We start from the raw sequence: 15,640 nt of genomic DNA on the forward strand, positions 1-15,640 counted from the left end.
AGCACAGGGAAAGCATATGTTCAGTGTTCAATATTTGTTGAATAAGTGTCAAAGAAAGAAAGATAGAGGATTGATTTATTAGTAAGTAAAAGAGTTGAAAAGAGCAGAATGGTCGGAGGTTCAATTTAGCATCTTGACTGAATTGTTTAGTTTTAATGAAAAGATTAAATGCAATCATCACCATCTACGGAAATAGGTAATCAGTATCTTTATAATTCAAGCTCTCTTATAATACACTTAAGAATGTGAGAGCCAGAGTATTTTTCTGACTTGTAAGGATATGACTGATCCGCTCGGTATTACACATCTGCATCACTGTGACTTTTTTTGCTGATAGGCTCAGCTTTCCTTCTGTAGATTTTTAACAGACTCTGAAGGAGGGTAAAACTAATCGATGGCCTGGATTTTAACTTATAGATGACTTCTTAGTGTCTAATATCTTTTTCATGTATATTGACAGAAAAATGGAGCTTCTTTGTATAACTCTTCTTCTCCCATAACTCATTATATGGTACCTCTCTTTTTATTTTCATCCTCAGGACTTAAAGTCTCCAAATCAGAGGGATGAAATAGCCGGCGCCCGGGCCACATTGAAGGAGAACTCTCCCCTCTTGCATTCAATTTGTTCAGCTTGTTTGGAACATTCTGATGTTGCTTCCCTCAAAGCCAGCAAGGACACAGTTTGTGAAGAAATTCAGAATGCGCTCAATGTAATATCAAATGCTTCCCAAGGCATCCAGAACGAGCTGGCCCCTCTGGAACCTCAGGCAGCAACCCTGGGAAGTGCCCTTGATGAGCTAGAGGTAAGTCAAGAGAAAGGTGAAGTGTGATTTGATGTCCCAGTATGAAAATAAACAGAAGTGGGTTTTTAAATCCACGTACTGGAGTTTAGAGCATGAGTAAATGAAGACCCAGTAATCCAATCAGACTCGATCATCCTCTTATATCTTCCAATGAATTGATTAGCAGGAAAATATCCCATCAGTAGACCTCTGAGTCCTTTGCATCTCTGCCAAGGAAGTTATGAATTTAAATTGGGGATTGTTAATTAGATTATAATCATGATTTTATTTTCTATAAATCTTATGAAATGTAGGATTTATTCATTTCACAAATATTTATTTTTACTAGTGTATGTTGTGCTTGGGATATAATAGATGACAATCCACATTCTAAAAGGGGAATATAGGCAAAAAAAAACAAAAACAATAAACACAGATAAGCCAATTGCATAGAATGTTACGTTGAGAAAGTGAGATATTACCAAAGGCTTGAAGGCAGTGAGAGAATCAGCAGATGGAGATCCAGAACAGAGGCCTGAAGGCATGCCCAGTGTTGAGGTGACAGAAGCTGGGGTATTGGTGCGGAGAGGGAGGCGATGAGTAGATGCTGAGGTCAGAGACCCAGTGGGGTTAGGTCAGAAGGGGCCTGGACAGGCTTTTAATGATTGCGGCTTTTACATCAGATTACTTGCCATTCATTGTAAGGTTTCAAGCAAAAGAGTGACATGCTGAGACTACACTGACTGTGTGTCAGACCAAAAGGGAACAAAGGGAGAAGCTGAAAAACAGCTTCCAGACAGCTAAGTGCTCCCTCAGGCAGGAGGTTGCAGGCTTGCATTTTACATCTCCACTTGATTCCACCTCAAATTTTAGTTTGGACCAGGGTGGTATCTGTAAATACTGTAAGGAGGGCCAACTAGATTTGACAGAATGGATGTGACCTGTGGGAGGAAGGGAGGAGTTTTAGCTGAATCTCCGGAAGCACCGCCGGATGGAGCTTGGGATGCAAGGTGTTATTAGGAAGTAATTTGTGTAAAGGGAAGAGCAAGACTAAGCAGAGGAAGAAGTCTACGCCCACAAAGCCTGGACCAGTCAGCAGGGAGTTCTGGAGAGAAGGTTGTTCTTGAGTGTAACTTGTCAGGCAAAAAAGCCAGGCCTTTTGCCTCTTTCAATGACTGGAAGCTGTCAAATACTGAAGGAAGTGATAGCTGGGGGCCCGAATGCTGTCCTCACTCCCACAGCTGGGCAAGTCCTTCCTGGCAGGGGAATGGGCAGTACACCTCTGTGTCCGCCACAGATCACTACAAGGTTTTGTTTTGGCTTGGCAACTGGATGGATGAATTTTCATCATTTATGATGGGAACTACTGATAGGTGAAGCCAATGTTGAGAAGAAGCTCAGAAACGCAAACTCTTTTTTCAAATTGATGTCAAGGATCATTGGCTACCCAAGTCAGACATGCAGCTGCTCAGTGGGGGGCAACATTGGGTAGCACTTAGTGATAAATGCCTGGTTCCTATCTCAGCTGTGGTTCTTTCTACCCGTGTGACCTTAGGAAAGTTATTTCATTGGACTTAATTTCCTCTCCAATAAAATGGGGATAAATCATAGTATTGTTAAAATCAGTGAGAATAATACATGTAAACATGCTTAGAGCAGTGCCTGGGACTTCATTAGTGCCCAGTGAATCTTAGCTCTCATTATCATTAGCGGAGATGACTACTTGGAGGCAGATTCTTCTATAATTAAGAAATCAATCCAATTAAAATTAGTAAGTTTTATTGACACACTGAATTAAACACATAACATATAATTCCTATGTTGTTCTTAATTTTATTACTTTCATGGTAAAAATATTACTTTATTTAAATTTAGAATAACCTTTTTGTATGCTTTTCCATTAGTTACATGTTTTTAAATAGGTCTCTTCATTTCTAATCCAGCATTATTCAATTTCTAATTATTGACATCGTTGTGAAAATTTATTAAATTCCCAATCATTAGCATCTATGTGAAATTTTTAGGAACTCTTGTCTAAATAGGGTAGAGTCTTTAATAATACCCCAGCATCTTTTTGTTTGCCCTGTGTACTGCACACTTAGTAAACTTGTCCTTTAGATGTGTACCTTGTTTTCATAATAAGATTGAAATCTCCTTGTGGGCAAGACTGTTTCTTACTAATTTTATACTAGTGGTACTACTAGAATGTTAGGTCCCCCATGAATTAAAATGTATCATTTCTTGATAGCTAGTCATTTAATTATTAGAGTCCCTATAAAATAAGCATTTTTTTTTTTTTTACTGAAAATAAAACTGAGACTTACATAGGTTATGTAACTTGCTTAAGCCAGAAGGCTGGTGAGTGATCATAGCTGGCATATGAATCTCATCTCTCTGATTCCAGAAGATAGTTCGATAGTTCTAACTTCTGTGTTATATTCAGTTCTCATTGATAGAACTTAAGGGGCTTAATTAAAATTCAACACAATTTATGCTAAGATTCTTAGTCTCTATAAACTATCATATAAATTATAAATGTAACCAAGTATAAAAGATAGAATAACTTGTTAGTGAAAAGGACTTTGTACCTGGGTCATTTAAGTAGAAGTGGTTTATATTTGGGGAGTGGCTAATACAGTGAGGTGAAATTTTCTAGGCTGGACATACAGGCTTGATTATCATTTCTCACAGTGCTACACAGAATTGTGTCTGGTGATGCTTGCATAAGTGGTAAAGTTTATTATGCAGAGAGGGAGGGAGATAGGTAGGTAGATGATAGATAGATAGATAGATAGATAGATAGATAGATAGATAGATAGATAGATATAGTTGGTTGTAGCTTTAATTGGAGCGGGCATAGGAGTGGTGATGGATGGAGTCTTCCTTTTCTCAAGCTATGTGTCTGATTCACTTCTCCCGGACGAGGCAGGAGGGAGTCCCACAGATATTTCCCTGAAATTCTAATACTGTCTCTACAACCTTTGAAATTAATTCAGTTTCAGTCAAAGCGAGGCATGCCCAAGCTAGTGCAAATGCTTGAATTTTGTACATATTTTTATATCCCAGTTATAAATAGCTGCCGAGGCTGTGTGAACTAGATAAAGAAGAATTTATTGAGCATTTAGCCTTTAAAAATGATTTTGTAAATTAAATGGTTGCTCTTCTCTTTATTTACAGGAAGCGGTATTGGTAAAAGATCCAAAGTAACCTTTGCTCTATCTTGCTTCTGCAAATATAATACCTTGAAATAAATTGATGTAGTAAATACGCTGTGGGGAGGAAGTGCCATTACATGTTTATGGTGGAAATGTATCAGAGCGCTTACTCAACAAACACCACGCTGCAGCTCCGTTTGCTCTTTCATTCTGGTCCACACCTGGTTGTGGATCTGAAACCTGAGATTTATTGGTGGAGAAAATAGAAGTTGAATTAGAATACTTTACAGGTTAAAGGGATTGATTTATGGGAAAGGCTAATATGAATTACAGGGTGTACCTTCTGCATTTGTGACTGAGTGAGAGTTGAAAAGTGTTAAATTATAGATTAACAGAATTTCCAAAATGTTTTTAAGCAGAAACTTTGCCAGTGTAAATTGCTTTGAAACTCCAAATCTAAGATATGCTTTCTCCTGTGAGGAAAAAGCAGCTGTTGTAATCATGGTCCACAGAGTTATCCAGATCATCTTGTGAAAAAGAAGATAATGACAAAGGAGTTTTGTAGTGTTTTCTCATTTTCAAAGAGCTGTCATATTTATTTTCTTGTCTTTCTTTTTTATATATTCATTTGCTAGTATGTGTCATCATTCCTGTATTTATTTCTTTTTTTTTTAATCTTCACCCCAGGAAGATTTTTTTTTCATTGATTTTTAGAGAGAGTGGGAGGGGGAGAGACAGAGAGAGAAACATCGATGTGAGAGAGACATATGGATTGGTTGCCTTCTGTACGCACCCTGACCAGGGCCAGGGCCAGGGCCAGGGCCAGGGCCAGGGCCAGGGCCAGGAAGGAGCTTGCAACCAAGGTATGTGCCCTTGACCAGAATCAAACCTGGGACCCTTCAGTTCGCAGGCCAATGCTCTATCCACTGAACCAAACCAACTAGGTCCCTATATTTCTTTATTTATGATTGTATCTCCAACACCTAGAATAATGCTCTACACATAGTAAGTGCTCTGTGAATATTGGTGAGTAAATGAAGGAAGGAAAGAATAGATACAGGAATGCTGCATGTCATTTTGTGATATTGGATCAAAGAGTATTTTCCCCTTACCCCTGTTTTCCACCTCCTTTCTCCAACTGGCAGTCCATATACTTGTGGTAGGTGGCTCTACTTTACCTAACGTTTAACTGGGACATGAATTTATAGTGAGGTAAGCCATCAAGAACCTATCTAAGTGATATGCTGCTCAGAAGCTTTTTTGGTGATAAGAGAGCCCAAAGAGAGAACAATTCTCTTCTCTCCGTTGCTATCTAGCCAGAGTTAGATGCCCTGCAACTGCCAAGATATGCTGCCCTTTACTAAGAGTAATAATTTGTAGAGTACAGTCCTTATATTTTTATGTTTTCACCCCAAGGAGAAATGGGACCTGTACTAAACAGATTAGCATTTAAGAACTCAAGAAGTATAGGCATCACTGATGTCTAGGAGCACTTTAACATGCTTTTCAAAAAATGGTTTAGTTTCTAGAAATATAGCAAAATAATAAAACTAAAAATAATGGATCAAATATTTTTAAATACATGGACAATCCAACGGGTGAATTAGGAAAATTTGAGGTCAGCCAGATAAGAAGAGAGCTGAAATCCAGACTAGCAAGCCAGCACCAGCATTGTGCTGGGAGAGGTGGGGAATTTCTTTTTCATGATGGCCTGTGGCTTGGATTCGAAAGACCATGAACTGAGGGCAGAAGACAAGAGCTATATACTGCCAATAGGAAAGCCATATGAGAGTCTTTCATAAAGTGAGAATCCTTAAATTTAGCTACCTCTTTGGATGAACAAGAGAGACACCAGCCCCTAAAGTAGGAGATAGTAGGAAGTCTTGGCTAGCTTAACCTTGACTTGGGTGGCTCAGAAAAAAAGAATAGAAAATATCTTGAAAAATTTCTAACAATAAATCTGTCCTTATCTGAACATTGGGTCAGAATTCATATAATCTATATGGCCTCTAAAACCCCAGCTTGAACATTTAAAGTTGTTCTGTCTTGGCAATACCTCCAAATACCTGCCAGAAGTAAACTCAAATTTTCTCCACACTTTATACCCAGTTCACAAAAAGTTCTCATGCAGGTCCAAGGAAAGTAAGTTCTCACAAGACACACAAATAAGCCAGCCACCACAAGTGAGATATTACAGAAAGAACCAACTGCAGAATCAGATCTGCAAACACTATAGATATTGAATATAAATAGTATGCTTAATATACATTATTCCTTCTTTTATTTACTAGTGTATGAAGAGTTTTATAAAGCAATTAAAACACTGTTGAAATTGATCAGACAGAACTATCTAAAATGAAAAACATAATCGTAAAAAAATTCAGTGATTAGGCAAAATGGGAGATTAGCAGAGAATTAATGATCTGAAAGATATATTTGAAGAAATTTGTTACAATGCACTACAGAGAGACACAATACAAAACATTTTTAAAAGCAGTTGATACATAAAGATGGTTTCACAAGTTTTAAAATATTCTAACATAACATTCAGAAGAGAGAAAAGTATAAAAATGATATTAAGAATTTCCTAGAACTGATGGAAGACACCAGTCTCCATAGCCAAGAAATCCCCAAATTGTTAATTAAGACATATACAAAGAGCCCTGGCCAGTTTTTACCAATGGTTGGAGCCTCGGCCCTCGGACCAAAGGATCATGGGTTTGATTACAATCAAGAGCATGTACCTAGGTTGCAGGGTCAATCCCTAACCCTCGTGGAGAGGCAACCAATCGAAACCAATCAATGCGTCTCTCACAATGATGCCTCTTTCTCTCTCTCCCCTCCCTCCTTCCCTTCCAATCTCTCTAACAATCAATGGAAAAAATATTGTCTGGTGAGGATTAACAACAGCAATAACAAAATGATATATAAAAGGAAATCCAGCCCTAACCGGTTTGGCTCAGTGGATAGAGCGTCGGCCTGTGGACTGAAGGTCCCAGGTTTGATTCTGGTCAAGGGCACATACCTTGGTTGTAGGCACATCCCCAGTAGGGGTGTGCAGGAGGCAGCTGATCGATGTTTCTCTTTCATCGATGTTTCTGACTCTCTATCCCTCTCTGTAAAAAAATCAATAAAATATATTTAAAAAAAATAAAAGGAAATCCACATGGATATATTGTAGTGAACCTGAAGAACACCAGAGACAAAAAGAATATTTTTATAGAGAGAATTTATTCTCAGCAAGATAGCAAAACACCCTCCACACATGAATACATTGAATAAACAACTACACATGGATCAGTTTCTTCTGAGAGAAAACCATAAACTGACTGAAAGATTTTTTTAAATTACTTTATTGATTAAGGTATCACATATTTGTCCTCAACCTCCCCCCCATTCCCATCCCAAATGATTGAAAGATTTCTTGACATTGGGTGATTGAGAACATGCCCACATCAAAACAAGTAGGAAAAACTGAGACACATTCTCACCATAATCTTCACCCATAACAGCACCATACAATTGAGAGGCAGTTCCCATCTCCCAGCTTCTCATTGACGAGCAAAGGTTTGGACCACGTATCTAGTGCCCAACCTGATGTCTGCTATCAGAGCAATTGTCTCCTAATTTGCCTATTTTGGGGAGCTAATGGGGCCCGGCATTTACTAGGCCCTTGGGACCATAGAGCACAAACGGCAGGATTAAACAGTCATGCAAGCCCTTCCTTTGGTTCTTCCCTGCCTCAGTGCTAAGTGAGCAGACAATAAAGCCCAACTTCCAGCTTCTTCTTGGAGGGGTCAGGCTGCACCTTCAGTGTCCTAACTTTTCCAGCCTCTGACCAGGGTCTGGCTTCTAAGTCACTTGCCTCTGGGAGCTGACAAGACAGGTGATCACTAGTCCCTAAGGAGGTTGAACAGGAGTGCGGGCACTTTTCACATTTTCCACACTTCCCAGGACTCTGGGATGGAACTTAGTGCTAGTTCGAGTTAATTTTGTTGATTGGGGAGTTGCCTTAGTCGGAAATCTGAATAAGAAAAAGCAGGGAGGAAAAATAAATATTGAGGTGATGAAGAGACTGTAATAGGAGTGCATACTGGTTGAAATCTAGCTTAGGAAAGTTTTTAAGGCATATTAAAGAGGGCCTCAAAAGAGAGCAGTTTTGGTTTATTATTATTTATTGACCACCCCATATGCACAGTGGACAGTTTGCCATTTAATTTGATGTATTGAACTTTGCATGCAACAGAATACCTACTTTTCAAATGTTCATGGAACCTCCATAAAAAAAAGGATCAAAGGCAGCAACAAAAAGTAATAAACTCTGCAAAGTAAAAGAGGCAACATATGAATGGCATTAGGAACATGTTTTTCCATCTGTTTTTAATGTAAATTTTAAAAATCTGACTTTGGTAATTCAAATTATTTTAAAATTTAGTTAATTTCTGCTTTTGTCCTTATTAACTCCTACCTTTTAATTCTTGAAGTTTAATTTTGCTGTTCTTTTTTAATATCTTGAGTACATTTATTTAGTTTATTTTTAATCATTTTGTTTTCCTTCCTTGTTTTAAAATAAATTAATTTATGCTGTTATTTTCCTCTGGACACCTTAAATTGGAGAGGCAGTACTTTTTTTTTCTTTTTTTCATTAAAAAATTTATATATTTATATATATATATATATATATATATATATATATATATATATATATATTTGCCCTAGAGACTCTCTTTAATTCTGTTGGTGTAATCTGAGATGTTTGGTACTTAGTCACTTGAATAAGGCTCACTTTTAGTAAGAATGGAGATTGCTGTTCCCCATTTAGATAGACTCTAAGCAGGGGGGTCACGAATCTTTTTTAAGAAACAGGCTTCCCAGGTGATCCTTATTATGCCTGTTTCTTGTTGAGAACTATTCATAGACTGTATAGTATTAGTAGCTACAGTGTACTTTATAGCATGCATATGATGTCCCTGTAGTCATTGTAGGTCCTTATTAACAACTAGCATGATCTATACTAATAAAGGGGTAATATGCTAATTAGAACGGACGTCTTCTAGACGACCATCCCGATGTCCTTCCTGACAAAGCCGGGCCCGGGCGAAGCCACCTGCCCTCGGCCCTGGGCGCCAGTGACTGCGGCTGCAGCCTGAGAGAGGGAGAAGCCACCAGCCCTACAGTCCCGGGTGCCAGTCCCTGCAGCTGGGGAGAGGGAGAAGCTGCCCACCTCGCAGTCCTGGGCACCAGCGCCTGTGGCCTGGGAGAAGCTGCCTGCCCATGGTCCCTGTGGCTGCAGCTGGCCCAGGCAAAGCCGGCCCGGGTCCTGGGTGCCTGCGGCTGGCCAGACGAAGGGAAGCCTAGGTCCTGAGTGCCTGCAGCCAGCCAGAGGAAGGAATCCTGGGTCCCTGGTGCGGGGTCAAGGCAGAGGCAGTTAGGGGCGATCAGGCCTGTAGGGGAGCAGTTAGGAGCGATCAGGCAGGCAGGCAGAGGTGGTTAGGGGTGATCAGGCAGGCAGAGGTGGTTAGAGGTGTTCAGGCAGGCAGGCGAGCAGTTAGGAACCAGCAGTCCTGGATTGTGAGAGGCATGTCTGACATCCCCCGAGGGGTCCCGGATTGGAGAGGTTGCAGGCCAGGCTGAGGGACCCCTCTCCTGCCCTGTGCACGAATTTGGTGCACCAGGCCTCTAGTTGTTAATGCTGGGGAAAGGAGAGGAAGGAGATGTAGGCGCTCCTTTAGACCAAGAAAGTCGTTTGTCTTCCTGGAGCAGAGCTTCTTGTCCTTTGTGGCGGACATTGCCTAGCTTATGTAGGAGCCACTCTGGGATCTAATGTTACAACTCTCATGGGCCTTTTAATCTGAAGTTCATGGGGATCCTTGTATAGAATCCAGGTGTCTGTGAACTTTAGTGGGAAAATACTAGATCTTTATTTCAAAATTCAACCTGAAACTTAGCATTTTGTTTAATTATTAATATAGATGATAAACCACAGTATTGATGGCAACACCTAAGATATTGTTACCAGTAGCAATTGCAGACATTTTCATACCACATTACAGGTGTGCAAAGTATCATTTATGCTTGTTACTACTACATTATTAGGTCCAGTGCTAGATCTTGTTATTTCATGTATTAATATGACAAATTAAAAATATTTTTTATAACCATTAATGGAAATGGTTTCCTTTGAATCTGTCTTTTATTTTATACATTAGGATAGTTGCTTTGAGAAGAGGGTATAGTTTTCACCAGACTGCCAGAGGAGTCCAGGACACAAAAAGTTAAGAACCTCAGTCTAGTTAACTGGTGACTCCAGCCTAGGCCAGTTACTGAGTCAATTTTTTTCTGAGAGTGGAATATTGGCTGAAATGTTCTACCCTTTATTACTGAGCAGAAAGTATGTTTGATTCCTAAAGCCTCTGAATCTACATTAGAGTTGTGTTAGACTTAGGTTTTCTTTTTAAGCCTTACCGCCCTCCCCCCACCCCGCCCCAAAGTGGAATTTCTCTTGAGTTTTACTATCAGTTTGTTCTTTCTTTTCTTCCTCCCTCCCTTCTTCTATTCTTCCTTACCCTTTATCTCTCGAACTTTCCTTCCTCATCGCCTCTTTTCTTAATTTATTCTTTCAATTTATTATTGAGAAGTTAATATATGTGCACATTTACAAATTTATATGATCCAATGATATCTAGTAATTTTGGGGAAATAAAATTAAAAGCAACATCTGCCAATTCAGAAAATCTCTTCACAAAAGTAGAAGAGGAAGAAAAGTTTTATTTTCAAGTCAGCATTAAACCAAATGTGATATGAATCACAGGCAACCTGCTAAAGAGATAGCAGATATAGAAAGAAATATCACCTTTTATATAGCTAAGCAGATAAAACCCAACACACATTCTCAAGATAAACAGTAAACAAGTAAAAAAAAGAGGACCCGACATTACCATTTGAATAATAGTTCATCCTAAATTAACTTGGTAATTGGAATGACAATCTGTGTAGTTAGTGCCCTTATTCATATGAAATTAAATGTACTATATCTTAATGACAGAGGTAGGTTTGCAGCTTGGAGCCAGGTGCCCAGGGAAGTTAGGCTTAGATCCTCCCATGGAAACTGTGAGATAGAAACACTGTCTTCCTTGATGATTACATTTTTTTAAAATATATATATTTATATATATATATATATAATTGATTTCAGAGAGAAAGGGAGAGGGAGAGAGAGATAGAAACTTCAGTGATGAAAGAGAATCATTGATTGGCTGCTTCCTGCATGCCCCCTACTAGGGGATTGAGCCTACAACCTGGGCATGGGCATGTGTCCTTGACTGGAATCGAACCTGGGACACTTCAGTCCTCAGGCTGATGCTCTATCCACTGAGCCAAACCAGCTAGAGCTGATGATTACATTTTAAAGAAATGGCGCCCAGACCCTTGAGAACAACATTCATGGGTGGAAAAGCTGGCAAGAAGCTCCTTTGGCTTTTAAAAATATTTACATACATTTCAAAGGCACAGAGAAAAAAATGGTAACACATTTTCTAAAAATAAACGATGAAAGGAAAGGGTGCGGGCATCCTCTTTCCCCTTTTTCCCTAGATATTCGTTTTTCCAGAGTTATCTTTATTTTCCCCCAGAAACAAGCATTTTTAATTGATACTTTGTATATTATTTCAGAGGTGGCATCTGTATATGCTGAGGGATAAATTCCTAGCATAGTACCTGTTCTATAAATGTTTGTTGAATCAGAAACATCTCAGGCTCTATTCTCAAGACTCTTATAATCTAGCAAGAAGCAATGAGGGAAGGCTTTATGGAGAGGGAACTGAGGTGAGTCTTGAAGTATGGGAAGAACTGTGATAGGACATTTAATGACTTTCCAGTTATATAAAAGGGGTTTTATAAACTTCGATGCCTGAACAAACATCAAGATTTGCATTTGGGTGAGTACATGGGGACTTTTTAAAAAGATGATTTACCACCCAGAGAGTCCTTATCTTTTTATAGGGACTGGCAGGAAAACTCCACACAGAAACACACCATTAAGGATGAATAGCAGAATGGAACTGAAGTTAATCATACTTGGGACTATCATGTCAGTTTGATTAATCCATAAATCAGTGCAAGAGCTTATAGATTCAGCTTTCTTGCATTTTTTTTATAGTACTTATCAGGGGGAAAAAGTACATCCTTTTAACAAAAGCTTGTTTCCTTCTTAGGCAAATCCATTCCTAAGTTCATATTTTCCTCTTCTAAAGAGAGAGCTAATATTGTTCCTTTTCTGCAGTAATGAAATTGGAATTCCCCACTGATGCTCCTAAATACTGTACTGTACTATCTACAGCAGGAGAATGGTAGACAGTCTGGCTTGAAAACCAAATTTGTAGGAACCACACTGAATGTCAAGCTCAGAAATGTGAACTTTATTAAGGGAGAAATATTTGATTAGGGAAAGGAGAAAATCAAATAGATGCTGTAGGAAGATTAATCAGTCATGATGTGCAGATTATTTTGCAGGTTTAGATGGATAGAGATAAGAACCAAAGATTTCAGTAATATTTCCAGTAAGAGGTAATAAAGACTAAAAGTAGGGTAGTTGAAGTGAAAAGAAAAGAGACAGATATAAAAAAGGAAGAATTGCCCTAGCTGGTTTGGCTCAGTGGATAGAACGTGGGCCTGCAGACTGAAGGGTCCCAGGTTCGATTCCAGTCAAGGGCTCATGCCCAGGTTGTGGGCTCGATCCCCAGTAGGGGGTGTGCAGGAAGCAGCCAATCAATGATTCTCTCATCACTGATGTTTCTATCTCTCTCTTCCTCTTCCTTCCTCTCTGAAATCAATAAAATTATATTTATAAAAATAAAAAAGGAAGGATTAACAGTTGTACTGATTATGAAGGGTGAGAAATGGCTTAGACATCAAATGGACCTATGCTTGTGTTAACATAAAAAACATTCAAACCTCTAAAGGATTTTTGTGAGTTTATTTGAGCCAAACTGTCGACAATTGCCAGGAAGCAGAATCTCAACCTATAGAGATACTGCTCCGGAGAATGGCGGTTTTTAACCTTGTTTTATACATTACAATCAAAGGAGGAGACGTAAGTGGGTTACATGAAATCACTGGTGATAGATTAGGGAGGCGGGAGAAAGCAAAGAGAAGAAACCTACAGGATTGGAGAAAAAGTAAAATGATAGGCACACACTTCTTTTACTTTGGTGGGTGCAGGCTAGTTAACAGTCAACAATTAACATGATAACAATAACAATGACAGCATTTGTGGTCTCTGACCTGGAGCCCTGGTGCATTGGTTGTGCCCTGAGGGGTCTGGAAAAAGGGAAGTTACTAGTTACCCTGACATTCCAATGATATGTTATCATACATGCAAAAGACAACAGACAGGCTTGGTTAAGGTAAAGACTGACTTTTGTCAGGGAAGAATCTAGCCTAGGACATGACTACCTGCCATACACGTTTAGTTAGAAAGTTTTAATTTCGGACCATCCTTTGTGGTTACTTTAGGTCTCTAGAGTTTGCAAGGCCACCACACAGGCCTGCCTTGAGCTAGTCAGGTCAGCATGTGGTCCCTTTTCATCTACACGTAGAAGAGTGGTGGTGTCATACCCTCAGTAGGAAAACAGACTGACTTGGAGAAGGACATAATGATACAAAGCAAGGGAAACAGCCAAAAAGAAATTACTATAAGCTTCTGAGCATTCAGATATATTTTTGGGATTTTATGAGGGGAAATAATTTGAACACAAATATATATAATTGTGAAGTGAAATAAGCAATTTACTATTAATATAACTATTCCTTAAAGGACATTAAGTTAACATTCCAAGTCCAGAAGGTTCTCTAGCTGCTAGCTTTATTTAAGTAGAGATATCTATGGTTCCTTCTAATAGCTGTAGATATGACAAGGATGATCGCAAAACATCTGGAAGGTTATATTTACCATGGAAAGGTATCAATTGTGGCCACTTTGTCTCTGCCCCATGGAGCAGATTGATATCTAGCATAGTCAATCTGTTGGACAAAGCACTGTGTTAAAAATGGGTTGGTGTTTATTTGAGAAATGTCCTAAGAATAAGCTGAAATCAAGAAAAGTGAAGTATCCAATGAGAGTTATTAATCTATTTCTTACATTTAAAACATTTAGTAAAGTATTTATTGGTGTTTAGTCATGTGAATTTCAGCTTTAATTTGGAGGAATTTGTTTTTGCTCTAATCAAAGTATGGAAGGAGGAACATTTTAGAGTTATTTTTTTAAAATATGTTTTTATTGATTTTAGAGAGAGAGGGCGAGAGAGATAGAAACATCCATGAGAGAGAAACATCATCGATCAGCTGCCTCCTGCACGTCCCCTTCAGAAATTGAGCCCGCAACCCGGGCATGTGCCCTGACCGGGAATCGAACTAGAACCTCTTGGTGCTTGGGCCGATACTCAGCCACAGCCACAGTCACATCAGCTAGAGTTCTTTGTTTTAAAACACAGTTTGATAAAGTTTGGTTAGTGCCATGCCTTGCTCCTTCGGATATCGATTACTGTTCTTTTATGGAGAACCTTGTTCAGTGGCCATGCTGTTTCTAGAGTTTGGCACCTATAGCTTTTGTTAGTGGCTGGCGTTCACTGCCAAGTTCGAGGTTTAGGGTTGCCTAAATCCAACCATGGAGCCATCATTTACGTGCTTTATTTTTTTTCATTTTAGTATTTACAGTAGGTTTGGAAAAGCATGTTTGAAACCTTACTAAACTTTATGCTTTAATTAGAATTTCAAAGCATGTTTTCTAATAATAGTTAAAAAAGAAAAACCCCCACAATGTTTTAAAATCCTAATCAGAAACTTTGGTTGAAGATACTATTGATTGTGAAGAAAATATTGCCAGTGTATGAGATTTTATAGTAAGTACGCTCAGTGGTTAAAAGGAATGGCGAAAATGTCTCATATGTTTTCTTCTACAAATCTGGGGCTTTCTTCCTGGGCATACAACCTGTGCCTAGAGCCCCATCGTTAGAAGGGCCTGGTGTTGCTTTCATTATCTGAAGTAGCTGTCTTGTAATTCTGAATACATGTTAAACCAGGGGCCCTGTATTTCCGTTTCGCCCTGAGCCCTCACATCCTATAGGTGGTCCTGCCTAAATCCTTTGGCTACTTTCATATTTTCTTGCACTCTCCTTAGTGCCCATCACCTAATCTCAGCGCACTTTTAACATGTGAAATCCAAGATGGAATTGCAATTAAAAAATAAAAACTGCTAATTTAGGTTGATTACTGACATCTAAGTGGTTTGGACTAAGTGCAAATTGTACGTTCACAAAATCCTAGCTTTGTTAGCCATAAATGACCACTCAAAGTTAAATGAAAAATATAGCAGGCAGGTTCCGAAAGAGCCAAGACCAGAAGCCCTAGAGAAAAGGGAAAACATGAAAAGCAATAAACAGACACGAGGTGACTGCCAACGCGCTCTCTGACTCTTCTCCCAGCCTACTATTAGCCAATCAAACGGCATATGTCACTGCCCGCAGATGGAGAGGCAGCCTGAGCAAACGTATACAGCACAGATGCCTGGATCTGCCATGCAGCTGTGCGAGGTTACATTTGTTAAGCTGCCTGCCAGTAGCCCTGAGTTTTGAAGAGGGGTAGTTGCATTGTGGGAGGTAGGTTAATCTTGTTTGTTTCACAGGGAAACCATGCTGTCTCTAATAG

The 15,640-nt window shown here is 39.2% G+C and overlaps 1 protein-coding gene across 1 annotated transcript in view; it reads left to right on the forward strand.

Moving 5' to 3' along the window:
* The window catches only part of CTNNA3 (catenin alpha 3), a 1,343,669-nt gene that overhangs the window by 315,870 nt on the left and 1,012,159 nt on the right, over positions 1-15,640 (forward strand). The window contains exon 6 of the mRNA XM_054728624.1: positions 540-803. Coding sequence (XP_054584599.1) covers positions 540-803 — 264 coding nt within the window. The remainder of the gene's footprint in view (positions 1-539; positions 804-15,640) is intronic.

The sequence above is a fragment of the Eptesicus fuscus genome, chromosome 17, assembly GCF_027574615.1.
Source record: "Eptesicus fuscus isolate TK198812 chromosome 17, DD_ASM_mEF_20220401, whole genome shotgun sequence".
Taxonomy (NCBI): Eukaryota; Metazoa; Chordata; class Mammalia; order Chiroptera; family Vespertilionidae; genus Eptesicus; species Eptesicus fuscus.